This window comes from Poecilia latipinna, unplaced genomic scaffold (assembly GCF_001443285.1).
Source record: "Poecilia latipinna isolate Pla-1442-1.1 unplaced genomic scaffold, P_latipinna-1.0 Scaffold1319, whole genome shotgun sequence".
Taxonomy (NCBI): domain Eukaryota; kingdom Metazoa; phylum Chordata; class Actinopteri; order Cyprinodontiformes; family Poeciliidae; genus Poecilia; species Poecilia latipinna.
In genome coordinates this window covers 177,814-205,424 of record NW_015113935.1, presented here as the reverse complement: position 1 = coordinate 205,424, position 27,611 = coordinate 177,814, and the positions used below count along the sequence as shown (strand labels likewise).

The 27,611-nt window shown below is 43.5% G+C and overlaps 2 protein-coding genes and 1 long non-coding RNA gene across 3 annotated transcripts; 2 read left to right on the top strand and 1 right to left on the bottom strand.

Moving 5' to 3' along the window:
- Positions 1–3,732: 3,732 nt before the first annotated feature.
- On the bottom strand, positions 3,733–27,203 carry LOC106961653 (serine protease 55). Its single transcript, XM_015055536.1, has 6 exons — positions 27,006–27,203; positions 23,037–23,057; positions 6,443–6,614; positions 5,865–6,133; positions 4,791–4,921; positions 3,733–4,710 (listed from the first exon to the last, which is right to left on the bottom strand). Exons 1-6 carry the CDS (start codon positions 27,196–27,198, stop codon positions 4,447–4,449), a joined length of 1,050 nt encoding a protein of 349 aa, XP_014911022.1. The 5' UTR covers positions 27,199–27,203; the 3' UTR covers positions 3,733–4,446.
- LOC106961658 (uncharacterized) lies at positions 7,337–10,651 on the top strand. The gene is made up of 2 exons (XR_001427815.1): positions 7,337–8,097; positions 8,605–10,651. It is a non-coding gene; the product is annotated as an uncharacterized LOC106961658 (long non-coding RNA).
- Positions 12,910–16,056, top strand: LOC106961651 (keratin, type I cytoskeletal 13-like). The gene is made up of 7 exons (XM_015055534.1): positions 12,910–13,368; positions 13,641–13,723; positions 13,803–13,959; positions 14,029–14,190; positions 15,071–15,196; positions 15,266–15,489; positions 15,903–16,056. Exons 1-7 carry the CDS (start codon positions 12,910–12,912, stop codon positions 16,006–16,008), a joined length of 1,317 nt encoding a protein of 438 aa, XP_014911020.1. The 3' UTR covers positions 16,009–16,056.
- Positions 27,204–27,611: the final 408 nt, after the last annotated feature.

Sequence of the window (27,611 nt, the reverse complement as noted above, 5' to 3'; positions counted from 1 at the left end):
CCTAGCAGCTAATCAGACATCAGACTTGTTTGCCTTTACTGGTGATGAAAACTCGTCAAGAGAGGAAGAGGAGAGAGGAAGAGCGGCTCAGCCCCGTCCAGGATGACTGCAGTGTCAGGGTAGACAACAAAGTCTGTAGGTAGATTTTTGCATATTTGGTGCTCCAGTTATCATAGTTAAACCAAGTACTGTAAATAAAAAGTTAGTCCATGTTGTGATGATCCGGCAGTCGGTGGACTGATGGACGCCGTCAGCTGGTCCAGGTGCTTGGATCCAATGGAAAGGTAATCGACACAGCGATCATGGCTCAGAAACACGAGGTGTTGCGATGCAAACCTGAAAAATTAAAAACAAACAAAAAACTAATAAATCCTCAGCTCGTTTTGAGAGTTTGCTTGAAAATAAATTGACAATATCTCAGGAAATTAAATGTTTAAGTGAAATAGTTCTGGTATCACAAAGAAACTGCAAAAACTGTTTCAGAGGTGTAACAACACTGAAGTTACTGAGTAAGAGTGAACTAAATACTACTTAGAAAATGCATGTTAAAATCTGAATACTCTTTTGAAAGTGTGCAGCTGAAATTAAGGCAAAGCACAGTGTTCACCTGATATCTGCACCAACAGTAACACAAAAAATGACGCATATAAGACGCATTAGTTTATAAAAGTCCAAACAAACCTAAATTTACCATTTTAAAAACAAAAAGCAGGAGGATGTAACTTCATAACCTCATTTTCTAAGCAGAATCTCAGAGGAAAAAAAGAGAAATTACATTGTGTAAAGCAAGAACAGATTATAGCAGCCAAGGGAAAAATTCACTCTAACGTGGATTATAATTATGAAACAGCAAAGGTAGATGTCATATTTTCGGTATTCGGGAAATATGTGATTTGTACCATTTGTTCTGTGGGTTTTTTCATGTGGATCGGTGAAACTTAAATGGCTGTAAAGTGAAGGTTTTGGACCTTAATCTGACTGACTACCTGTGTGGTTTGGATCGGGCTGAAGCGTTGCTGCTTCGGCTGTTTTTAAATTACTGCTCGGTATCGGAGGGGCTCGTTGCTCCGACTGCATGTTAAATGTATTTTATATACAGTCACATGAAAAAGTTTGGGCACCCCTTTTATTTACTTTTATCTCTAAATATTTGGATGTTTGCAGCAGCTATTTCAGTTTGATACAACCAATAACTTATGGACACAGTCATTTCAGCATTGAAGGTTTATTGGACTGAAAAATAATGTGCAGTACGCATTAAAACAAAATGTGACGGGTGCAAAAGTACGGGCACCTCAACAGAAAAGTGACATTAATATTTAGTAGATCCTCCTTTTGCAAACAGCGTCTAGCTGCTTCCTGTAGCTTTTAATGAGTTCCTGGACCCAATGAAGGCATTTCTGACCATTCCTCTTAATTCCAGTTCAGTTAAGTGTGATGGTCGCCGAGCATGGACAGCCCCTTCAAATCATCCCACAGATGCTCAATGATCTTCAGGTCTGGACTGGGATGGCCATCCAGAACATTGTAATTGTTCCTCTGCATGAATGTCTGAGTAGATGTGGAGCGGCGTTTTGGATCATTGTCTTGCCGAAATATCCATCCCCAGCATAACTTCAACTGTGTAACTGATTCTTGATTATTCTCAAGAATCTGCTGATACTGAGTGGAATCCATGCGACCCTCCACTTTAACAAGATTCCCAGTGCCGGTACTGGCCACGCAGCCCAAAGCATCATGGAACCTCCACCAAATGTTACAGTGGGTAGCAAGGGTTTTTCTTGGAATGCTGCGTTTTGCCGCCATGCATAAGGCCTTTTTTATGACCAAACAACCCAATCTTTGTTTCATCAGTTCTCTGCACCTTATTCCAAAATGAAGCTGGCTCGTCCAAATGTGCTTTTGCAGACCTCAAGCGGCTGTTTGTGGCGTTCTTGCAGAAACGACTTCTGTCGCATCGCTCTCACATACAGCTTCTCCTTGTGCAAAGTGCGCTGAATTGTTGAACAGTGAAACCATCTGCAGCAAGATGATGCTGCAGGTCTTTGGAGGTGGTCTGTGGGTTGTCCTGGACTGTTCTCACCATTCTTCTTCTCTGCCTCTGACATTGTTCTTGGTCTGCCACTTCTGGGCTTAACCAGAACTGTCCCAGTGGTCTTCCATTTCCTTACTGTGCTCCTCACAGTGGAAACTGACAGATTAAATCTCAGATAACTTTTTGTATCCTTCCCCTAAACAACTATGTTGAACGATCTTTGTTTGAGGTGCCCATGATGCCTCTCATCAGAGGAGATTCAAATAGGAGAACATCTTCCATTTGGCCACATTAAATACCTTTTCTCATGATGGGCTACACCTGGCTATGAAGTTCAAAGCTTAATGTTGTTACCAAACCAATGATGTGCTCAGTAAGTCAGTGAAAAGTAGTTAGGAGTATTTAAATCAATAAAATGATAAGGGTACCCAAAGTTTTGCACCTGTCAAAGTTTGTTTTGATGCATATTGGACATTTTCTGTTAGTACAATAAACCTCATTTCAATACTAAATATTACTGTGTCCATCAGTTATTAGATATATCAAACCGAAATATCTGCTGCAAACACCCACATATTTAGAAATAAAAATGATTAAGATTAATAGGGGTGCCCAAACTTTTTCATGACTGTAAATGTCATATAAACAAGAGCTAAGGAATTGCCTAAAAATAATTTCATACGCCGTATAACACAAACGCATCAACACACACACTGACTTACCTTGTGCCGAATCGCTGCCTCTGTCCTCAGCCTGTTCCCGTAACGGTGGATTTCCTCCAACAAATATTTCCAGTGAACGAACCGTTCAGCTCCTTTTAACCTCCGTCTTTCCATTTCTGACGCTGGATCTTCAATATCCTCAAGTTTGAAATAGCAGGCAGCAACAAACCGCGTTAGCTGTAGTGGCTAAGTTTTGGCTACAGTCCGCTGTCGCCTTGGTATCAGCAGGGAAATGAAAAAACAGTTCCGGCTAATTACTGGACACAACGGCACACCAAAAAACTCCATTGTTGTACCTGTAGCTCACAGATATTTTAAGTTTTGCGTCTTTTTCATGGTACAGATCTTGGAGCTTTGGCTAAAAACAATAGGAGCCAGCAGGACCTGGACACAATCTATGTGGAATAAATTCAAACGGAAATACGTCACCACCTCTCGTGGCATACACACCATTACCTGAGAAATTCGTTGAGCAAAACTTCAGTCCACATGTTGAACTTTACTCAGCTGAAAGTGTACAAATCAGCCGAGGAAATAAGTGTTTTACAAGTTTTCTGGAAAATTTTTATGGGATTTCAAAGTTAGCAAAAATGCTGACATGTTAAGCTGAGAATTTGAGCTGCAATCATTAGCTTTAGCATTAGCAGTCGTGTTTCCACCAGTGGAATAATAAATAAAATGTCAGCAACTGGTTTTAAACTTTAGATCTCCAGTTCTCAACTGCTGAACTAATGAACCACAGGAAAACCTCTGCAGATCTTCCTCCTCATCCTCTTCATCTTCATACACCCCCACCTGTCCTAACCTTTTCAGCCATTCCTCCAGTCNAGCGGTGCATGAGGGTCTGTCCTTATAATATGTCTATGGGTCCATGAGGGTCTATGGTTGGAGCGCCGCGCTAGCTAGAAGCTGCAGTACGGCAACACGCACAGAACAAAAAGGTTAAAGAAACAACCCAAACACAAAAAACAAAGGGACAATTTGTTTCCTTTATTAAGAACTTGGCACCCGGAAAGTCCAATAGAAAAATACTTAGATTAATTTGATTAATTTACTTCATATAGTACCAGAGAAAAGCTGAACCCTGAGAATTTTTATCAAGACACAAACATGAAAACTTCCTCATTTAATAATAAATCACAGTAAAGGTTTACAAACAAAAATAATCAGAAATAAAAACTTCATCAGTTACATCATGTAAAATTTGTGCAAACCATTCAACAGCAAAACAATTAAACCATTTTCTGACTGAGTTTGGAGCCAAGAAACAGAAAATAATTAAATTCAACACTTTATTATCATGTAAACCGTAAAGATTTAATAAAATCTAATTTTAATCTCAGTTCTGATGATCAGGACAGGAAGGAGTTAAAGCTTCTTATTGTTTTTAATTATATTTAAAACTTTATTATGAATACTTTCGTCACTATGGTGAAGGTTACCCTAACCTATACAAATATTTAAATTAATTCTTTAAAGATTAAATTGGGGTTTAAAAGTTTAGATGAAAAGTTTGCATTCATTTTATTTTATGAGAATCAAAATAAGCCCCCTACATTTTAAACAAATTTTTGGTGATTTTTATGACATTAATGACTCTCAATGTTAAGAATTTTCCATAAATAAAGAATTGTTTCTGTTTATAGCAGTTTTGTTAATAATAAGCCGTCACCGCTCCGGTTCTGGACCTCAGGACATGAGCAGAGCGAGGCTGAGCATGGGGACGGCCAGCAGCGACGCGGCCAGCGGGCGAGCAGCGGCGGCGGTGCCCTGGAAGCTGACGTATCCCGGCTGCTCGCCGCTCACCTGGCTGTTGATCCAGGTCTGGTAGTTGGAAACTCGGGTGTAAACTCCCGGAAAGCCGGCCTGGGCGCAGCCCCGCCCAAAGCTCACCACGCCAGCCTGGACCCACACCGTCACGTTTTTGGTGACCAGAGGTCCACCGGAGTCTCCCTGCGCCACAAAAACGACTTCAGGTCAGAAAGCTTCCAGCGTGACCTTTAACCCCTTAGAGGGAAGAACAGGTGACTCACCTGGCAGGAGTCCTTCCCTCCACTGGATAGACCGGCACAGAGCATGTTGTTTGTTAACACGCTGTAGGAGTCGCTGCATTTGCTGTTGGACACGATGGGAACGTCCACTTCCTGCAATGTCTGAGCAGTGCCTGCAGGGGGAGACAACAGACCAATCAATGATCAGATTTTTTCTGATTTTATCAGTAAATCCATAACTGATCAGCAATTCTCGACTGCTTTCCGAGGAAACATCAGAGAACAGACTGAGCTGCAGATGGGCCACCTGGAAACACCTGCACAGGTAAACAGGATCCCACCTGATATGTGAGGCTAAAGCAGAACAAAAAACGGGTTTTCCACTCCACTGTGAAAAAGTTCAAGAGGTTTCAGTGGCCATAACAGACAACTTCCTGTTTGGGTGGCCATAACAGACAACTTCCTGTTTGGGTGGCCATAACAGACAACTTCCTGTTTGGGTGGCCGTAACAGACCACTTCCTGTTTGGGTGGCCGTAACAGACCACTTCCTGTTTGGGTGGCCATAACAGACCACTTCCTGTTTGGGTGGCCGTAACAGACCACTTCCTGTTTCAGTGGTCATAACTTCCTGTATCTGTTCTCTCTGTCTGCGATTTTCAGCTGTTATAAATTTTCAGTTTTTATTTTAAATTTTTTTAAAGAACAAAATCTGTTACTGACAGAATCAACTGATGTGAGAGAATAAATCATGCAGTACATTGACCCCTGACCTCTGACACATGCATCGCCCTAATCTCTGACCTCGAGCAGGTGAATTTAAATGCTGTACGTTTTCGCTCCGCTGGCTCCCTGGACCGGCTAGCCGTTCGTTGTTTCTCTGCTCAGACCTTAATGCCCCAAAGCGGGGCATCACTTCCCTCCCCGGTGGCAGAACTTCCTTTAGGAGGTCAAAGTTCAGCAGAGGCCTGCTAACGAGCCGTCATCTGACCTAGGTGTGTTGAACCAGGGAGAGAGCGGAACCGTGTAGGACCCCCAGAGGGCGCCACCGCTCCAAAGCCTGGCTGTTCCTAGCATCATCGTTGCCTTCAGCGAAGCGACAGGAAGTGAATCTTACTGCCGTCCTCGCTGAGGGTCCCCCAGCCGGTGACCCAGCAGTCCAGTCCGGACGGGAAGACGCTGCCATCGGCGGCCAGGCAGACAGGCTGGACGTAGTCGGTGAAGGTCACGGCGGCGGACAGCTGCACCAAGGCCACATCGTTGTCGTTTGTGTTGGAGTTGTAGTCCGGATGGACGATGATCCGTCCCGCGTTGCGGGTCACCACGTTAGCGGAGGACGTCAGACTCTGAAGGCCGAGGGAAACGGTCACGCCCGACGTGCTGGTGCTGAAAGAAACAGGCAACACTTGGTTTATAGGCGAACTCCGAACCCAACGCTGGATACTTCCTCCAAGAACTTCTCATTTATGACTCAAATATCAAAAACATCTCCAACAAGAAAACTGTCAGTTCAGGATTCGGAGCCTCCGAGTGTCTAAAGGCCGCCTGGTTCTTTGTAAATCTGCTGTTGTTGGCTGGTTAACAACCAGTGTTTCTGTTTGTCCCACAGTTTTCAATTAAAAAAAAAAACAACTTTTTGTTCAGCTGCTGTCCCTGGTGCTGAACAGGAAGTGATGTCACATGAGCAGACCTCACCTCCCAAAGCAGTGAGCGGCAGAGAGAACCCACTGGCTGTTGATGAGGGATCCTCCACACAGCCCCCCCTGGATGTTCAGCCGGGCCTGCCACGGCCACGCCCCGGCCGCCGCGTCCTGGCCGCCCACGATCCTCGTGCCGCTCTTCGTGTTGAGCGACGCTTTGCCGCAAACTGCAGAGACACATTGGAGCGATCAGGCCACCGGAAACGTTAGCTGCTCTCACCTAAACGTCCACCATCACCAACTGAGTAGTTAGCAGAAGCTAATGCTAAAGCAGCAGCTAATCACTCCAAGTGTCATTTCACCTCCAAGGTCAAGTGTTCTGAATCTAGAACTAGAGCGCATAGTTGGACTGATGATACTGTGTCAGGCAACTGCTAGGACAGCTAGTTGTTATTGGGGTCCTTAACCATGTGCTGTTTCTGCAGTTTTCATTTCTTTATTGCAGCCCAGCAAGCAAGGAACCTTGTATGCGTGACTGTAAACGTGAGTTTGTGCTGCTTCATATGGTGTTGATATGTGGTTTATAGTCATGTAATTCCTGCAGCAGTGCTTCTCATGACTCTTGTTTACTGTATGTTTGCAGTGCAATTCATCAGTGTTACTGATAAGAAGCAAATTTAGCGAACTGAATGTCAGATATGACGTAGACATTATATGTATAATTACTCTATGATTTTGCTGTTGTTTTGCAGATAACATACAGCTGGTTCTGTAGATTACAGAACCAGTAAACTCTGCTAAATTAAGAGCTCTGCTTCCATGTCACCTTTTTAATCGGAGTCCCACTGTAGATGAGGAGCTAGCGAAACGGTCTCAATTTATTACATCAAGGTCAATAATACGCCGCTTCCTGTAGGGCTTGGCCTCCAGGAAGTGATTGTTGTTTAGTCGTTGAGTTTTGCTAACTCAGGTTTAGCCGGTCAGATTAGAAACTGTCTGGAACAAACCGCTGAACTGCGTTAGTTAGCCTGTTATAACATGAAGAAACAGGGGCTCATATTATTATTTATATGTTATTTGTTGAATTATAAACTAAGCTCCAAACTTAATATTTAGCTTGATATCTAAACATTTAGTCTGAAGCTAAATATTTTGTTAAATATTTTGCTATAAATATTTAGCTTTAAGCTCAAACCAATTAGCTAAATGTAGCTAACTACTTTTGTATCTCTACATTTGGAAATAAATATTTAGTTTGAAACTGACATCTACAAGTGAATGAATAACAGTTAAAGCTCCATTGTTTTTTATTATGAAAGGATAAATAAGTCAGATCATTGCTGTGAGTTTGTCAGCGTTCCTCAGCAGCGTATCGTTAGCTGCCCTGTCGTTAGTTCAAGATGATTTTTTTGTTTTTTGGCCACTTGCTCAAAATGAGGAGAGGAAAAGGAACTGCTGGCTGAAAGAGTTCAAAATAAGAGCATGGATGTAAACGGCCAATGGGGTATATGCCACGGACTAACGTTTTAACACTTCCGCATTTTTTTGCCACATGGTTCCGGTCCACAGGCAACAGGACGTTAACAGTGGCTCCTCAGTCGCTTTAGGACTATTAATGATGCCTGTATAATTATTCAGACGTCCTGAAACGCTCCAACAACAACAAAGGATTTAAGCTGGATGTGTCAAAACTTCACAATAACTTAGAAGGTAAGTTAAAAAATCGTTTGTATTCACCAAAATGCCTCATATGTCTGACGTAGCTAACAGGGACAAGCTTACAAAGGTGCTATGTAAACGTTAAGTGTTTTGATTATCTGTGCAGTGTGCAATCTACATATCTATGCTTTATAGATAGATATAGATATATATCTATATAAACATATATAGATTGTCTATATTGTGCCCAAGCTATCAGTCGAAGCTGAAGTTAGCTTCCGAATGTAGCATCTAATTCGGAAAATAGCTAAAGGTCACTATCTTGAGCTTTTTAAATGTGTTGTACTTTAAAAACAAAACCTAGACTTTTCAAACCCAACTAGATTATTCTGCACTAACAGCAGAATAAATAAAACATTTGCGAAACCTTCTAATTGATTTGTGAAATTTGTAAAATGTCAATAATAGATTCCAGAACGCATTAGATCTGAATTATTAAATTGCCATCATTTGTTATTTTAACTTTCCATTTTCTTAATTTCTTTTTCTTTATTATAGTTGGAGTTGGACAGAGTTCTGTTTGGTGGCTTCCTGGAGGGAGAGATCGGCTGAACTAATGTTGCCATCAACTTTTCTCCTATTAACTTTTTTGCTTTTCTTTATATAGAAAGTATTTCTATCAGTTGCTCTTTTTCCATTTTGTTTACAGTATTTGCTCTATTTTTTATTTTTACCTTAATGCTTACCTGGTCAGGTGAGGTGGAAATGTACATCCTGTTGATTACTGACAAAATGTCTAAAACATCTTCTTGTAATTTTAAGACATTGTTATAAAATTGCACCTTTATTCTGCTGTAACGATGACTGCATTCTTGTAATTAAAATTTCTTGTATCCTGAGCGTAATGCTCCCTCATACAACTCACAGAACAGATGGTTGAAATAAAGGCACTTTTTGAAAATATTTTCTGTGATTTTATTATAGAAATTGAGGGCAGGAGGAATCGATTAAAATCAAATCTGGTATGAAAAAAAATCTTGTAAGTCACATCATCCAGCCTTATTCAGTATATTAAATTATATGACTAATTACATATTGCTTAATATTCACATTTCTTTGCTGGCATTACCTAAATGTGTTGCATTTTAATATCTCACTTGAATTCCTGATCAACATGCAAATACTTGATATAAACACAGAAAAGGGAAAAAAGGTTTGTAAAATGTAGAGTATTACAAATGAGATTCAGTTTTATTGTAGGTACAAACAGGATAAAATGAACAGTGAATATATAATATACTTCCTAGCAGCTAATCAGACATCAGACTTGTTTGCCTTTACTGGTGATGAAAACTCGTCAAGAGAGGAAGAGGAGAGAGGAAGAGGAGAGAGGAAGAGCGGCTCAGCCCCGTCCAGGATGACTGCAGTGTCAGGGTAGCCAACAAAGTCTCTGCAGGCAGATTTTTGCATATCTGGTGCTCCGGTTTCCAGATCATAGTTTAACCAAGTAAATAAAAAGTTAGTCCACGTTGTGATGATCCGGCAGTCGGTGGACTGATGGACGCCGTCAGCTGGTCCAGGTGCTTGGATCCAATGGAAAGGTAATCGGCACAGCGATCATGGCTCAGAAACACGAGGTGTTGCAATGCAAACCTGAAAAATTAAAAACAAACAAAAAACTAATAAACGTCCATATTTATCCATATTTAGCTGCACAACGTAATCAAAACTAATAAATCCTCAGCTCCTTTTGAGAGTTTTGCTTGAAAATAAGCTGACAATATCTCAGGAAATTAAATGTTTAAGTGAAATAGTTCTGGTATCACAAAGAAACTGCAAAAACTGTTTCAGAGGTGTAACAACACTGAAGTTACTGAGTAAGAGTGAACTAAATACTACTTAGAAAATGCATGTTAAAATCTGAATACTCTTTTGAAAGTGTGCAGCTGAAATTAAGGCAAAGCACAGTGTTCACCTGATATCTGCACCAACAGTAACACAAAAAATGACGCATATAAGACGCATTAGTTTATAAAAGTCCAAACAAACCTAAATTTACCATTTTAAAAACAAAAAGCAGGAGGATGTAACTTCATAACCTCATTTTCTAAGCAGAATCTCAGAGGAAAAAAAGAGAAATTACATTGTGTAAAGCAAGAACAGATTATAGCAGCCAAGGGAAAAATTCACTCTAACGTGGATTATAATTATGAAACAGCAAAGGTAGATGTCATATTTTCGGTATTCGGGAAATATGTGATTTGTACCATTTGTTCTGTGGGTTTTTTCATGTGGATCGGTGAAACTTAAATGGCTGTAAAGTGAAGGTTTTGGACCTTAATCTGACTGACTACCTGTGTGGTTTGGATCGGGCTGAAGCGTTGCTGCTTCGGCTGTTTTTAAATTACTGCTCGGTATCGGAGGGGCTCGTTGCTCCGACTGCATGTTAAATGTATTTTATATACAGTCACATGAAAAAGTTTGGGCACCCCTTTTATTTACTTTTATCTCTAAATATTTGGATGTTTGCAGCAGCTATTTCAGTTTGATACAACCAATAACTTATGGACACAGTAATATTTCAGCATTGAAGGTTTATTGGACTGAAAAATAATGTGCAGTACACATTAAAACAAAATGTGACTGGTGCAAAAGTATGGGCACCTCAACAGAAAAGTGACATTAATATTTAGTAGATCCTCCTTTTGCAAACAGCGTCTAGCTGCTTCCTGTAGCTTTTAATGAGTTCCTGGACCCAATGAAGGCATTTCTGACCATTCCTCTTAATTCCAGTTCAGTTAAGTGTGATGGTCGCCGAGCATGGACAGCCCCTTCAAATCATCCCACAGATGCTCAATGATCTTCAGGTCTGGACTGGGATGGCCATCCAGAACATTGTAATTGTTCCTCTGCATGAATGCCTGAGTAGATTTGGAGCAGTGTTTTGGATCATCATCTTGCTGAAATATCCATCCCCAGCATAACTTCAACTTTGTAACTGATTCTTGATTATTCTCAAGAATCTGCTGATACTGAGTGGAATCCATGCGACCCTCCACTTTAACAAGATTCCCAGTGCCGGTACTGGCCACGCAGCCCAAAGCATCATGGAACCTCCACCAAATGTTACAGTGGGTAGCAAGGGTTTTTCTTGGAATGCTGCGTTTTGCCGCCATGCATAAGGCCTTTTTTATGACCAAACAACCCAATCTTTGTTTCATCAGTTCTCTGCACCTTATTCCAAAATGAAGCTGGCTCGTCCAAATGTGCTTTTGCAGACCTCAAGCGGGTGTTTGTGGCGTTCTTGCAGAAATGGCTTCTTTCACATCACTCCCCCATACAGCTTCTCCTTGTGCAAACTGCACTGAATTGTTGAACGATGCACAGTGACACCATCTGCAGCAAGACGATGCTGCAGGTCTTTGGAGGTGGTCTGTGGGTTGTCCTGGACTGTTCTCACCATTCTTCTTCTCTGCCTCTGACATTGTTCTTGGTCTGCCACTTCTGGGCTTAACCAGAACTGTCCCAGTGGTCTTCCATTTCCTTACTGTGCTCCTCACAGTGGAAACTCACAGCTGAAATCTCAGACAACTTTTTCTATCCTTCCCCTAAACAACTATGTTGAACGATCTTTGTTTGAGGTGCCCATGATGCCTCTCATCAGAGGAGATTCAAATAGGAGAACATCTTCCATTTGGCCACATTAAATACCTTTTCTCATGATGGGCTACACCTGGCTATGAAGTTCAAAGCTTAATGTTGTTACCAAACCAATGTTGTGCTCAGTAAGTCAGTGAAAAGTAGTTAGGAGTATTTAAATCAATAAAATGATAAGGGTACCCAAAGTTTTGCACCTGTCAAAGTTTGTTTTGATGCATATTGGACATTTTCTGTTAGTACAATAAACCTCATTTCAATACTAAATATTACTGTGTCCATCAGTTATTAGATATATCAAACCGAAATATCTGCTGCAAACACCCACATATTTAGAAATAAAAATGATTAAGATTAATAGGGGTGCCCAAACTTTTTCATGACTGTAAATGTCCCAGAGTCTGAATAAATCAGGGTTTAGTTTAAGTTTCTGTTTTCTGTTTCTCAGGAGTTTCCTAAACCAGAAAAACTCTTGAAATGTATTTTTGTTTTGCTCAGAAGGAGAGAAGTTAAAGTTGACTGGTGATTTCTGTGGTCCAGACTCAGAGGTTCTGGTGGGAACCTGAGCTGTAAAGCACGGCGGTGGGGGGGGCATGGTGATGACATTGAACTTTACCGTTTCACAGCCAGAGGAAATTTTTTACAGCTGATTCCTCTGATGACAGATGAGGATGAGATGAAACCTGCAAATATTTGCATTTCAAAGAAAGGAGCCAAATATTTGACTGGGAAACATGTGACTCGTATGGAAATGAGGCGTTTTTACTCGGTGACAAAGGAACCTGGTTCAGGTTCGGGTTCAGGTTTGGATCTGCGGCGGTTCCAGAGGCTCAGTTTCATCAGAGCAAACAAGGTTTCATTGTCTGGTTGCACAATAAGAGAACAGAGGTGAGTGGGAGGATGTGTGCAGACCTGCAGGGCCCAAAGCAGCAGAGCAGGCGGGTCGGGACATGATGCTGGATCAGGATGAGGGGTCCGGGTCTGATAAGAACCGGTTCTGGTTCTGGAAGACGTCCCTCACACCCTGTAGCTGATTTCATGGACCAACAGAATAAAATGCCTGGCATTCCTGCTGCAGTTTGTCAGCGTCCTGCGGTGGGTGGGGGTGTTACCTGAACCCCTCCCCCTGCAGCAGATAAAGGCAGCTCAGCCCGTCTGCCGCTGCATTCTCCTCTCCTCCACCCAGAGCAGCAGAACTCCTCCAGCATGGCCTCCATCTTCTCCACCCGCTCCTCCTCCTACTCCAGCGGGGGCCGCCTGGGCTCCATGAGGACCGGCAGCGTCTACGGCGGCGCCGGCGGCTCCGGGGTCCGGATCTCCAGCAGCACCACCTCCAGAAACTTCGCCTCTGGTGGAGGTGCTGGCTTTGCTGCAGGTGGAGGCGGCGCAGGCTTCGCCTCCGGTGGAGGTGCGGGCTTCGCCGCAGGCTTCGCCGCAGGCGGGGGCTTCAACCTGTCCGACACCCTGGACATCTCCGACAACAAGAAGGCGGCCATGCAGAACCTGAACGACCGGCTGGCCTCCTACCTGGAGAAGGTCCGCAGCCTGGAGGCGGCCAACACCGAGCTGGAGCAGAAGATCAGGGAGTTCCTGGACAAGAAGGCCCAACCTGCGAGCCAGGACTACTCCAGGTTCTACACCATCATCAGCGACCTGCAGAACCAGGTGAGTCCAGGTTCTGGTTCTGGTTGTAGGTCAGGGCAGAGAAACTGTAGATGCTCCATTGTAAGAACACAAAGCCTGAAATCCTGCCTGCCTGGGCCACACCCGCTGCAGGATCCTCTTCCTGCTGGAGGAAACTGGAGCGACCACACCCAGAACCACCAGAACCCGCGAGGCCTCGCTCCTCACCTTAACCTGCATCATCAGACTCTCATTTTTCCACCAGTAGTCAGACTCAGAAAAGCTGTTTTAAACCACGTCTGTCCTCCTCTCAGATCATTGATGCCACCCGGGTTAACGGGTCTCTGCACCTTTCCATCGACAACGCCAAGCTGGCCACCGATGACTTCAGGATTAAGTGAGCCACAAACAGCAGCCTGACGGTGGAAACTTGGCTCTTCACTGCTGATCAGCTACTAACCCCGTTTCTGCTGCAGGTACGAGAACGAGCTGTCCATGCGTCAGTCGGTGGAGGCCGACATCGCCGGGCTGAAGAGGCTCCTGGACGAGCTGACGCTGGCCAGGTCCGACCTGGAGATGCAGATCGAGTCTCTGAGGGAGGAGCTGATCTACCTGAAGAAGAACCACGAGGAGGTGAGCCGAGCGGACGGTCCGGCTGCGAGGCGGAGCGAAGCTTCAGGCTAAATCATGTCATTCCTGCAGGATCTGCAGAGCATGAGGTCACAGGTGGGCGGGCAGGTCAACGTGGAGGTGGAAGCCGCGCAGCAGCCGGATCTGACCGCCATGATGGCCGAAATCAGAGAACACTACGAGGGCGTCGCCACCAAGAACCGCAAAGATCTGGAGAACTGGTTCCAGGCCAAGGTGAGGCTGAAGCATCGGCTCAGGAAACAGGAAGTCCAGGGAACAGTTCCTCTACGGAGGTCCATAAGGGCCACAATGAAAAATTTGAAAGTCAAATTATTTATAACAATCAGAATTTAGATAAAATAAACAAATACCTGTAGTTATCAAGAGTGAAATTAAGGGAATGATAACACATTTAATCAATGCATTTAATAATTAATAAAATCATCATAAATGTAAGCATATACACTCAATCAGTAATATAATAATTATATTAGTAATTAATTTAATTGATTAATCACATAATTTATTATTCATATTTATTATATCATTATAATATAATTATTTCCTTACTGCCATTATATAATTATATTCATTGTATAATTATGTAATATAATTACTAAATAATTATATTACTGATTTAAATAATAATATAATAATGATAAAAATAATAAAATAACTAAATGAAAAAAATGAAGACAATAAATGTCTAATTATATTGAATAATAATTAGGCAGTTCACTTCACACCAATTATCTTGGCATGAGTGTTAGCCCCGCCCACAGGCTGAGGCTCACAATGGAATCATTTTACTGCTTTTTAAAATTTATAATATAAAATATGAAATCTTTACTACACTTAATCCATTTTAAGACATCTTAAAAATAGATTCATTTAATCATTTATTAGGTTGTGACACCTTCCTGCTATACTTTTGGGACGTTTATGTCGCCATCTAGAGGCGGCAAATGGAACTGCGTTTAAACGCTTCAAGTTTAAACACCTAAAATTAAGAAAAAGAAAAAAAAAGGAAAACTTTTTTTACATACAAGAGAGAAAAACATTAGTGATGACAGCAGAGTTCCATCTGCATTTTCGTTTGTTTTCTGTTTTCCAGTCTGAGGAGCTTCAGAAAGAAAGCGCCGTCAGCACAGAAACGCTCCAAACGTCTCGCTCTGAGATCTCAGATGTCAAACGGACGCTGCAAAATCTGGAGATCGAGCTCCAGTCGCAACTCAGCATGGTGAGTCTCTGACAGATCAACTATTCTTCTGCTGCTGTGCTCTCTCTAACGTTGCTCTCACTCCTGCAGAAAGCATCTCTGGAGGCAACACTGGCGGAAACGCAGAGCAGGTACAGCAACATACTGGGCGGCTTCCAGAACCAGGTGTCGTCTCTGGAGGAGCAGCTGATGCAGCTGAAGGCCGACCTGGAGCGGCAGGGACAGGAGTACCAGATGCTGCTGGACATGAAGACCCGACTGGAGATGGAGATCGCAGAATACCGCCGCCTGCTGGACGGAGAGGGAGTCGGCGGGTGAGAAACCAGCTCATCTCTGCAGAAATCTTACCAAATGTTTTTGGTCTAGTTTCTTATGCAAATATCTTTGTACTCATGAAATAAGACAAAACTAACTTACAAGTAACTTTTCAGCAAAATACAGGAGTAAATAATTTCTTAATATTGATGAAAAAAGTTTTAGATCCATTGGTTGATTGTTTCACTTGTAACAAGATGTTTCCACATTATAAGTAAAATAATCAGCCAATGGATGTAAAACCTTTTCATCAATATTAAGGAATTATTTACTTAAAACAAACTCCTACATCTCCCTGAAAAGTTTTGCACTAGAAACTAGAAAAATACTCGGTAGGACTTTGTGTTTTGGCAGTGAACTCTTCCAACACCAGACAGTCCAGGTTAGTCTAACCCTTCCTCCTCTTCCTCAGCTCCTCTTCCTCCTCGTCTACAAAGACGACCAGGAAGGTGATGATCGTCACCAAGGAGACGTCAGAGAACGGAGAGGTCATCACCGAATCCCAGGAATACTCGTGAGACGTTGAACAGCCGCTGTTCTCTCCAATAAAACTCTACTGATCAACATCTCTGTGTCTCCTCGGTTCTGTTGGTTCTGCTGAAGTCCAGAACCGGCTGGTCTGGGTTTGGATCAATGTTCTAACATCAGTTCAGATCTAAAATAACAGAAAGTGATCCTGAACACAAGATAAACCCAACCTGAAGGGCCGCTTTTCAGTCAGGCTGAGGTCTGGGCTTTGACTAGACCAATGTTTGGGCCAGGCTTCAGCTCTAAGGGCAGAAGGTCTATTTAATGACTGTAAAACAAGCCCATATCATCAACCCTCCACTGCCGTGCTTCACAGCAGGAGGTAATGAACTAATGAACCCCCATGAGCCAAACATGAAGGCAGCAGGTAAAGGTCCGGTTAGCTCAGGAGAGAACGGATCCAGGTGTTAAACCTCAGATCAAAAAGAACAAAATGAGGAATAAACAAACTGTCATGATGAGTTTTAACAGGTGAGAGCCAAAACCAGGTGATCAGAGAAAAGATCAACTTCTAAAACATTTAACAAAAAGGAAAAGTTACACAAAGTTCAGAAAAACTAGCAGCGATTCGATGGTGGTGGAATAACAGAGGAACCAGAGAAGAGTAAAATCTAAACCAGTAAGTAAACGTCTGAGGAAAGACTGACCCAAAAACAAAAAATTATAAAGAAATAAATAAATAAATAAACCCACGGACAAACTAAACCCAACCTGGGATCCGACACAAGTTAAAACGAATTAATCAAAAATCTACAATTCATTAAAATATCTGTAATAAATGTTAATGAGCAAAAAAAAAGATAAATGACTTAAATTCAAATTAAATGGTTTGATCAGAAGACCTGAGGGATCTGGACGGGTTCTACAGGAAAACGGACCGAAGTGTTGAGGAGGCAGAGAGTCATTAACCTGCTGGAACAGGGATGCACCTACAGACTCATCCCCAGCAGTCCTGTTCAGTCCGCTTTAATCCAACTCCAGTCCATTTGTCTAGTCAAAGTCCGGTCTGGTTGGTGAGGTGTGAATGCTAACTGACCTCTGACCTCTGGTCCTCCAAACCTCGTCTGGGTTTGGTTAAAGTGAACTCTGGTTCAGTTTGAATGTGAACGCCAAGCAAACCGGCGGCCGCTCAAAAAGCAGGGCATTCTGGGTAAATACAACCAAAGCTAACGTGCTAGCCTAGCGCTAGCAGCAGAAATGGCTCCTGGTGTTTAGCCAAAGACTAAAGAGAAGTCCTCCAACCGCTAAAATCCTCCATCTTGTTTCCATCTGGTGAAGAAGGAAGTTGCTCTCAGCATCTTCAGAGGATTTTAGTCGTTTCCTTAAGTGGCTCTTGGTGCAGCGCCCCCACAGGCCAGGAGGGGAACAGGTTGGTTTGACTCAGCAGAGAGAAAGAGTTGTAATCGAACTGAATCCACCAAACTACTTGGTGGGAAACAGCCTACACGTTGCAGGACTTTGGCCCTCGAGGTCCTGATTTAATAAAAGAGCCAGATCTTTACCATCTCCACTTGGATCTGAAGGCTTCCTTCCCAGAGTTTCCCTGCAGGTTCTCCACTTCCTGGGGCTAAAGATTCAGATTTCAGTCCTGATTGAGCTGAATAAAGTCTTCTTCCTTTCATGACCCAGAGGGAATCATCCAGGGGTTGGGAGTCATCCAGCCTTCAAACTACATACATTCTGTCTAAACAGAGAGAAGAGGCTTTCAGTCACACTGGTCCATGGTCATGACCTTTAACCTTTAACTGAGATGAGGTTCTGGGGTTTCTGGTCATTCCTCTGACGTCGGGCTGAATCTGCTGCTGGGATGTTTTCCTCTGGACGAACCAGAACCGCTGTTGGCCATTTCGGTCCCAAAAGCACAAAAGCTTTGTGGTTTTTAAGTGAAATATTATTTTTGGTTAGCAGACCTGCTTCCTGAAGCATTACAGAGGGAACAGGCTGAACTTGGGATTTTTCCTCATGCTTTTATTTTTTATTTGTCATATTTTTCATTTCTTCAAATCAGTATTTTGCCACTTCTGTACTGAAATGGAAAATAACTCTTTGCTATAATGTCACAGGGGAGACTGGAGGAAATGAATCTATTTCTGGAGTAAATGTGTTACTTTTATATTGATTGGCCTGTTTTATTGAAATGATTCACACATTTTTATAAAGTTTGCAGGAATGGACCTAAAACTGTAGAGATTTTTTATGAGCCTGATTTATGAGGTCATCACTGATGTGAAGATGTTCATTTGTCGCCCTCTAGTGGTCGGTTCTTATAAAGACAGTCAGCCTTCAGAAAACCCGGAATTCCTTAAAACACTCAGAAAATCTGAGAAGGTTCTTTGATGTTCCATCAGGTTCTGGATCTGAATGGTTTGTTTTTTATATATTTGACCAGATGAGGTGATTTCCGCCTCAGTTCTGTATTTTCCTGTAAATCTGAGGTCCGGAGGCGGAGAACAGCTGGGCTTAAATCAGAAATCTGAAGATATTTTCTCTGGTATTCTTCTAAATAAAAACAGCTGATTATTTATGATTTTAATAAACTTAATTATTACTATGAATAATATCCGAGCAGCTCTATAATAAAGCAATATGAAAGAAACTAAAATGGGTTTTTATAAATGATTAAAATAAAGTTCTCATATAATAAACATTTTCAAAACATCCATTTTAATATCTCTTAAGTTTTTCTTTTCTTCTTATCTGCCCTGTTCGGCTCGGGAGGCTCTGCAGCTTCAAACTGCCCTTGCCTCCAACATGCAGTACCTCCAGTCGGCCACATGAGGGCAGCCTTACTGCAGGATTCTCTCTGACCGTTTTCACCAGGGGTCCCCAAACTACGGCCCGCGGGCCGGATCCGGCCCGCCACGTCATTTGGGCCGGCCCACTGAACAATGCCGGATCCGGCCCGCCTGCTCATACCAGAGAGCATTCAGTGTTTTTTTTTTCGTATATTGTATTTTCCGGTTTATATGTGGATTTTTCTTCAACCACCAGGGGGCTTTTGAGCAAATGTGAAACTTACTTTCCCTCAATGGAATATATACTCGTCAGTCACCGTTTCACTCACGGTTTTTTCCATTTGCATTCTGGGTAAAAATCTATCCAAAAGTGTCGTTGTCTCCCCCCCGTCGACAAGAATTTCTTTGTTTTTTTTTACTGCAAAAACTAAGACCGGCCCCCGACCACAGAAAGGAACAGCTATGTGGCCCTCGCAGGAAAAAGTTTGGGGACCCCTGGTTTTCACTGATGAGGCGGCAGTTTGGTTCTTGGTTCGGATTGGCGGTTCTACTTCAGGCAGGTCCAGGGTGCAGCACCAAGACTTGATCCAAACGGCTTCATCTGAAGAACCAAGGTGGTGCTATGGCCTAGTCAAAGGCCAGACTTATGTGATGGAAATACCTCAGAAACCTCAATGAAGACAAACAAGGTTGGAGAGAAAAATGGAGTAGAAATCCAGCAGAACGCCACGGACTGAGTCCAAAGGTCCGAAGGAAGCCGGTTCGGATCTGTTGCTTCGACTTTTACTCAAGGTCAGTAAAAATACTCTGAAAAGGAAACATTTTTTCAAAGCAGTTGCTCAAATAAATGTAACTGGTTGCTGCTAACTCTGGTCCAAACCCAGGACTTTACCCTGAAGCTTAGCTCCGAGAAGCTCAGGGACTTTGTTGCCATATTTACTGACTTTTCAGACGTTCTGCTGTCAGCTGCTCCTCTTCCTCAGTCCGCAGCCACCCGCCTGCAGGAACTCGTCCCACTCCACGTTCACATCACTGATCAATCACATGAGCAAAACTGAGAAATGAATCGATCACCCTTAGCCACAGTGACTCACCGCCAGGGGGCGTGTCTGAGTGAGACGTTTTAGTCCAGAACCGGGGCTGAATGACAGCTGGACCTTGCAGCCAATAGGAAAACTCAACTACAGTACCACCATTCAACCCAAAGAGGGCGGCACTGAGACGGTTTTAGGCAAAGTATTGCAGAATTAAATCTATAAAGTGTCACATTTAACACAAAAACAAGACAGGGCCCTCAAGGAGCAATTTAGACGGCTTATCTGCAGAAGAATGTTGATTTGGGGCTCAGTTGCTCTTCATCGCCCCTCTGGCTCCTCAGAAGTGTTTTTCTTTTAATCACAGTTTCTGCTGCTTCAGGGAGTTTCCACCGGTGTTTTCTCAGCCTCTCCAGTATCTGAAACAGAAGCTGCAGTTCCGGCTGGAGAACCTCCGATGAACCAGAATCTGTTGTTATTTAAAACAAGCAGAACCCGACGGTCCAAACACCAACATTTAGGACAGGGGGAGAAGCTGAACTTTGGTCCTGATTAAACTCCCACTAAAGGCCATAAAGTCCCACAATCAGCAATGCTGTCACCCCGGTGATGGATTACTGGACTGTCACCATGGAAACGTCTCCCTGCAGGGATTTCTGCCGTTTCACCTGCCGCCCTGAAGGTTGGCATCAATCAACACTGACGGCTGTGCTGTCTGCAGAGAAACATATCGACCTGAGATGAGATCTCCAGGTGGGTGACGGGTCGGCGTGCCGCGGCTGGTAGGATCAGGAATGAAATCCTGCAGGCGGGGTTCAAAGGTCACGTCCTGAACGTGTCTGTGGCTCTAATTGAACAGGATTCAATCGGTTTGTCAAAGAGAACGAGAACGTCTCCTGTGATGAAAGTCTGCCTGACCAGATGTTAGCTTTCATTCAGGATGGGTAGCAGTGGTCATCAACCCTCAGTGGGCGGAGTCAGAGAGTCTGAAGGAACCACAGCAGGTAGAAACGTCACACTGGACCATCATGCTCTCTGTTTTATGAGTAGCTTAGCCTGTTGTAGCACATGCTGTCATTGACACATGGTGGGTACCAACATGGCTGAAATTAGTGCTTTAACATTAGCTTCTGCTAAATGCTACAGTGGTCTAGCACTAGCTTCTGCTAAATGTTGATTTAGTGCTTTAGCATAAGTGGAACTAATGTGTATGATTAGTGCTTTACTGTCAGTACTGCTAACTTTTTAGCCAGCGGTGCCGACCACTGCTCCAGGTCCATTCCTGCATATTCCCTGACTGGTTTACGGATCTCCCTGCTTTTGTTGGAAACTTATTTTAATCTCTGGATCTCCTCAGGAACGTCTGAATGAAAGGGTTAAAAAAGCTGCAGGTAGAAACACTTCAGGTGACGACCCAAGGTCCAATTGGACCATCAGGCTCTCCTTGGACGCTCAGCTTTTGATCCAATGATGAATAAAACGACACCAAAACAAGATAAAACATGTTCCGCCTTGCTCCAAGTCGCCCTGACATGAAACATCTCTTCTCACTGTGTTTACTATAAGTTTGCCGCTCGGGTTAGAGGCCAAACCTTTTCATGCTGTAGACAGAAAATCAACCCCAGTAAGAAGAGTTAATCCTTCATCCGACGATCCGTGAACGACAGATTGAAGCAGGAATGTTTCCACCTGCCGCAGCAGGTATGATGGACCTGCTGGTGAAGGAGTTCAAGGAGAAAATACCTCCTGTTATCCAGAACCAACACTGAACATCAAGTCAAGCTAATGCTACACTGTCCCTCCTCCAGAGGAGCAAGCATGTGGCCACGTGGGAAGGAACAACTGGGGAACCGGGACTCAACACCTTCAACTCGCCAGAATCCTGGAGAACTTCAATCGGTCCGTTTTGAGGTGGGTCCAACAGAACCCAAGGTCCAAGCGTTGCCTTGGTTCCCCAGTTAGGAGATACAACCAGCCAGTCCATCAGAGGAAAACGGAACCGGCGCCAGTGGGCCCGGTTCTCCACTGCTCTTTCCACAAACGCCTGACTGGATGTGGAGCGTCGGGAACATCAGCCCAGTTTCCTTCCTGAACCGGTTCATCTCCATGATCCGACCTCAGATAAGCAGACCGCTTCAGGAGGTCAGAGGTCACCTGACCTGACCAGGTTCTTCCTGTTCCAAACCAGGAGGTCCGGATGTGCGAGAGACGATCAGGGAGGATCTTGGTCCAGGAGATCAGCTCCTCCACCTCTTCCTGTGGATCCAACCAGAGTGGAGGTCAAACTGGTTTGTTTGACCTCAGGCTGCAGAACCCAGAACCTCCGGGTCCATTCCTGCAGACTTCCTGCCTGGTTCTGCTCAGCAGAGGGAAGGAAACTCTGACTTTACTGGTCCTCATCCATCCTGATTCATCATCTGTAACGGATCTGGACTGAGGTTCTCCAGAGACGGAGGAACCCCACCGTGCCTCCACCCGGACCTCCAGGCTCAACGCTGTCATTCCTCAGAACCGGGCTGATGTTCCCGACGCCGAAGCGTCTAATTTGCACCTCAGCGAAGCGCCTGCAGGTGGGGATTTTGTCGGAACAGGTCTGGGTAAAGGTCAGCTCCACGCCCAGCGCCTCGCATTCCTGCAGCCTCGCCTCCCGCAGGAGCTTTAAAAGCCACGCCGCCTCCTCCGCTCCTCACTCTCCTCTCAGAGACGCAGCAGCCGTCATGTCTGCCACCTTCATCTCCCGCTCCATGCGCTCCTCCGCCGGCTCCGGCGGCTCCATGAGGGGCTTCGGAGGAGGAGGAGGGTTCTCCTCCTTGAGGACTGGCAGCATGTATGGAGGAGCTGGAGGCTCCGGGGTCCGCATCTCCTCCGTCTCCTCCTCCATGGGTGGNAAAGATGATGGTAGCAGTTTTAGACGGGCAGCATGGACAGATAGACTTAGCCATCTATCTGTGCTATGGTAGGAAAATCTGACGAGGTAGCACAGATGGTCAGAACTCCTGGTTTACACCTGCTGCTGCTGTGCTGAGCTGCACAGGTGTGTTAGAGTCTTTGCACAGTTTCCCCCCAAACTAACCGTCTGACGAGGTAGCATCACTTCAAGGTCCAATAGATTTTGGCTCATTTTTTTCCTGGTCATTCGGAACCAGGCAGGACTTAAACTGGAATCTGGATTCTAGTTTCAGAAGATTTTTAGTTCTTCATAATAATCACAACTCTGGGGATTTCAGAAGGAATGAGATGAAAACTCACCATTAAGCTGTGCGTTGCTTCCTGTGGGAGAAAAAGCAGATAGTTAGTCACAGTTCTGACTGGACCGGTTCCTACCGGACCGGTTCTTCCTCCAGGTGAGGCCGGGGGAATTTTCAAGAACAAAACAGGAATTCAACTTATTTAACTCCAGGTAAACAGGAGCAGTCATCACGCTGCTTCATTTAGATTAATGTTGTTATTGTCTGACTAGACAGTAGAGAAATGAAACCAATATTAAATGTAATTGGTTTGATTGTAATTTGTTTATTTCAGTGAATAAAACATGATTCAAAAAGGAAGAACTGGAAGCATTCAGGCTGCTTTACTGTGTTCCAGTTGAAACGACTGCTCTTTATTTCCTCTAACTAAAAACCAGTTTTCTGTTTTATCAGATCTTTGCTGGCTCCTTTGTGTTTTATTTCTTTTCATGTTTGAGTTTCAGGAAGTTTTTCTTCAGTCCTGGTTTCTTCGGTTCTCTTCCCTCCAGCTGTTCCTCGTTGCTCAGAAACCTGTGAACTCGTCTCCCTTTCCTCTCCCTCAACAACTTTAAACTTTTTACCAAACTGGTTTTCATAAAACTCCTGCTTGTGTTTTGGTCTCTGAGGCCCACATGACAGTTTGGTGGAGAAGAGATAAAATTTGAACATTAAACTGTTAGATATTCTGAACAAACTGGATTCATCCGGATGATTTGAACCTTTATAACGTGATGTTATTAACATTGTTAACATCATTGTTAACTTGTGTCTGTTAACCAGAAATGTGTTAACAGACGATGGAGATCCAGAATTTAAATCCTTGTGAGCAAAAATGAATACATGAATAAAATCAAAGCTTAAATGAAGTTTGGAGATCTGAGCTTTGGGTTTAAATCCCCTCAGATTCGCTCTGACTTGTTTAAAACGCTTTGGACTCTCAGGTCTGGACTCTCAGGTCTGGACTCTGCAGAGTGAAGCTGGAAGCTTCCATGCTGGTTTGTGGCTGCGATCACAGGGTTGAACTGGTTTTACTGGTTTCAGCTGGTGAACAGCCTGTTGTCACCTCATTGTTTAGTGTTTCAGGTATTTTTGCATCTAAAATGTCGTGGAACAAGATTTCCCAGAATCCACTCTGTCGCTGAGACATGTTCAGGTCCAACATCGCATGATATCAACAGCTGGCTGCTTCTCCTCACTATTATCGGACATAAAATAAAAAGTTATTTTAATAATCTGTGAAGAATTCTGGTAAAGAAACGACGGTTTAAAAACTGAGAAGAACTGGGGCCAGTTTGGGTTTGTGTGTTTGGGAAACATTTTGCTTTATTTCTGCACTGCTTGGTTGTTGCTTTGTTCTCTTTTTACTGCGCCAACAAGGTCAAAGTTCACAGGAAGGAGAAAGCATGGAGGCTTTCAGGTTCAGAACAATCCCGCTAATGGACCAATTAAAGTTTTGCAGCCTTTCACACCTCAGACACGAGATTAAAACATATTATTAGAAAGGCGTTGACATCATCAACACTGAGCTGAATGGAGGGAAGGGCCGCTGACGCACCGACCTGGCTGCTCATCAGAGGCCAACAGTCTGACTGCAGGTCGCCACCTGCTGCAGCCAACCCGACCTGACCGGACTCAGGCCGTGGAGCCACTAGAGGCCTCGGGTCTGCGGGTTTGAGGGAAGAACCGGGTCCAGTGGTTCGGACACAAACGGTGAAACAGCTTTAAGAAGCAAACAGGAAATGTGGTAGATTTCCAGAGTCTGTTAAAAACGGAGACGTTTTGCTTCGATCCAATGACGGCCAACTGGAGGCGGCTTCAGGAACGAATCTAAAGGCGAGTCCAGAACCGTTCGGATCATCGCTGACCTGCGGTCCAACTCCTCCTGAACCCGTCTGACAAACCAGTTGGTGCACAAACCTGTTGATCCAGAACCAGCAGTCTGAGAAGGACACAGACTATGCCAAGAATCATCCCCACCCGTAACCTTTAACCTTTGCTCCTTAAATCGGGCCACCAGGAACCTCCCAGCTCTTAAGCGACAAACCCGGCAAGGAGAGTTAAGACGTTGGTCTGGTTTCCCTCTCTGGTTCGGACTTGATGGTCCCAGTGTTTGGACCATCAGGATCTAACAACATGCTAACAGCAGCAGGGAACAACTTCCTTCTGCTGGCCTTCAGAGGACGGCGATCGTCTCACCGTGTGAAGCAGGTTGAAACTGCTCCCTCCTAGTTTCACTAATTATTTTCTCTCTGGCTCAGCGATCAACAGAAAAGGAGGATTATTTGTGGATGGAGAAGATTTTCCAGCTGTTTCTAACGTCTGGACCGTTTTTTGTAGAAGGTCCCGTATCCTGCCTTCTTTAGGGTTATCTCACGGTGAAGAGTGAAGGTAGAACAATGTTATGAGGAAGGGTCCTTTCAGCAAACCGCTGCCAAATACTAAACCACACTAAGCATTTCTGTGGTTTTTATTTCTACTTCCTTTATTTAAATTACTTGCACCTGTTGCTTCCACAATGTTGGTGCACTCAGTTGTTATGTAGAAAGTAATTCTGGTTTCTGAACTGCTTTAAGCAAACGGCGGTGGAAACCGACTGGCTAGCCGCTAAAGCCCCTTTTGCACTGCACAGCTGGACCCGGGCCGATCGTTTTTGCATTAACACTTCCAGCCCGGTACCGCTGGGCTCCCTGGAACCCCGAGAGCTGCGGTTCCAACCGGGCCGGTGTTCTGTCAGATCAGCATACGTTGTCAGATAGTCATATGGCTATCTGATAGAACAAAGGCAATAGAAACAAAGAAAGAAGTAAATCTGCCATTTATCTAAGAAAAAGAAAATAAAATTAATTTTTAGGTCCCCCCCACTAATGTTAGAACAATGGTTCAGTCCAAAGTGTAGCAGGAGCAACAGTAATGAGATGGGATTTACGCCCTTGGGTTTACGTGACGTATCCTGCTGAATGCAAAACGACCAGGGCCATAGCACCAATAGGACCGGGTCGAACCGAGCCGGGCCGGACCCTGCAGTGCAAAAAGGGCTTAACTGTGTGCTACTGGTAGCTGAAACCCTCCTGGGCCCGGTGGGTCCTCAGAGTCTGACGCCAACCTTCATTCTCAGATTAACTTTTGAAAGCTGACGGATTCCTGCCTGGAATAATCCTGAATTCAGGTTTGAAAATTAAACTCTTGGTTTTTGCTTTACGTGTTTTTAATTCCATTAAAGTTGTTCACTTTTAAACTGCCATCATCAGATAAATTCTTCCTAAATCTCTGATTTGAGGAGTTTAAAATAAGCTGGTTAAAGTTCATTTTGTTATTTTAACATTTTGTTGTGATGATAATTATACTTTTAGGTTCTCTTGTCATGCGTACCGTTTACATCCTGTGATAAAAAGTGAACCTGTACTGTATGAACATATTTACAAGACAGAATGTTGAGGACAACTTTAACATTTTTAGACATACAAATACAAAGATATTCTGAAAAAAGCGACAGGAAAAGTTTTCCATCTGTATGTAAAAATACAAACAATCTCCAACATGAAGTTCGCAAAAAGGTAAAAGAAAAGGTTGGTGCCAAAACCTTTCTAATGTTCCTAAATGATGTTGAACAGATACGGTTATATCAGAGTCAAACTTCAGGGCAAACATTAGAACTTTTTATTTTGATACGTTGATTACATGTCAAAATGTCCCTGGATCAAGATTTACTAAGGATTAATACTTTCTGGGAGACAGAAGTAAAAAATATAAGTTTTAGTGTTATACTGTTATAAAAAGTATAATATAATATAGAACAATTATGCTAACCTTTATTCAAACTGCTTAATGCTGAGAGCTTTTAGATTATCGTACATCAAACTTTATGTTATTTTTTAACAGCTGCTGTTTAAATGTTAATAAATCCAGAATGATGTCAGAAACTCAGCAGGAACACGACCCATTTAAAGCTGACCAGGTTTCTGCTCTGAACCGTCGTCCAGGTGAGACTCACCTGCAGCCCAGAGGGTCAGCAGCAGCAGGACTCTGGAGGAAGACGACCCGACCTTCATCATGAAGAGACTCTGGAGCTTCAGCTCTGAAGATGAAGAAACGCTGCTCTGAACCGACCCGACTGCTGATGGAGCAACACCTCTCACCCTCATATACACACACAGAGACACACACCCTGATACGCACACACACATGCACACACCCACACTGCAAACACAACAAGCGCCTCCAGACATGGAAGTCCTTCCACACTGGCAAATGTTATTTATTTAATGTATTATATATTTTATTCATTTTAATTTATTTGTTTTTTTATTTAAACCATTTATGTATTTTTATTTTATTTACTAGGGATGGTTCAGGAAGCAGATGAAGAGCATGCAGCGCCCCCTTCTGGTTTTATATGCAGAGAAAGATTGAAGTGAATGAAACCAGATAATCCAGATGCTTCTGGTTGTAAATGATTCTGCTGGTTGTTCCTCATTATTACTCTTCACTGACTCACCAGTCATATAGAGACATTTAACATTTAATTGTTTTAACAAAATAAACTTTAAATCATCAAAACTCAACAGATTTTCTCACTGCTTTCTGAAGCCACTGATGG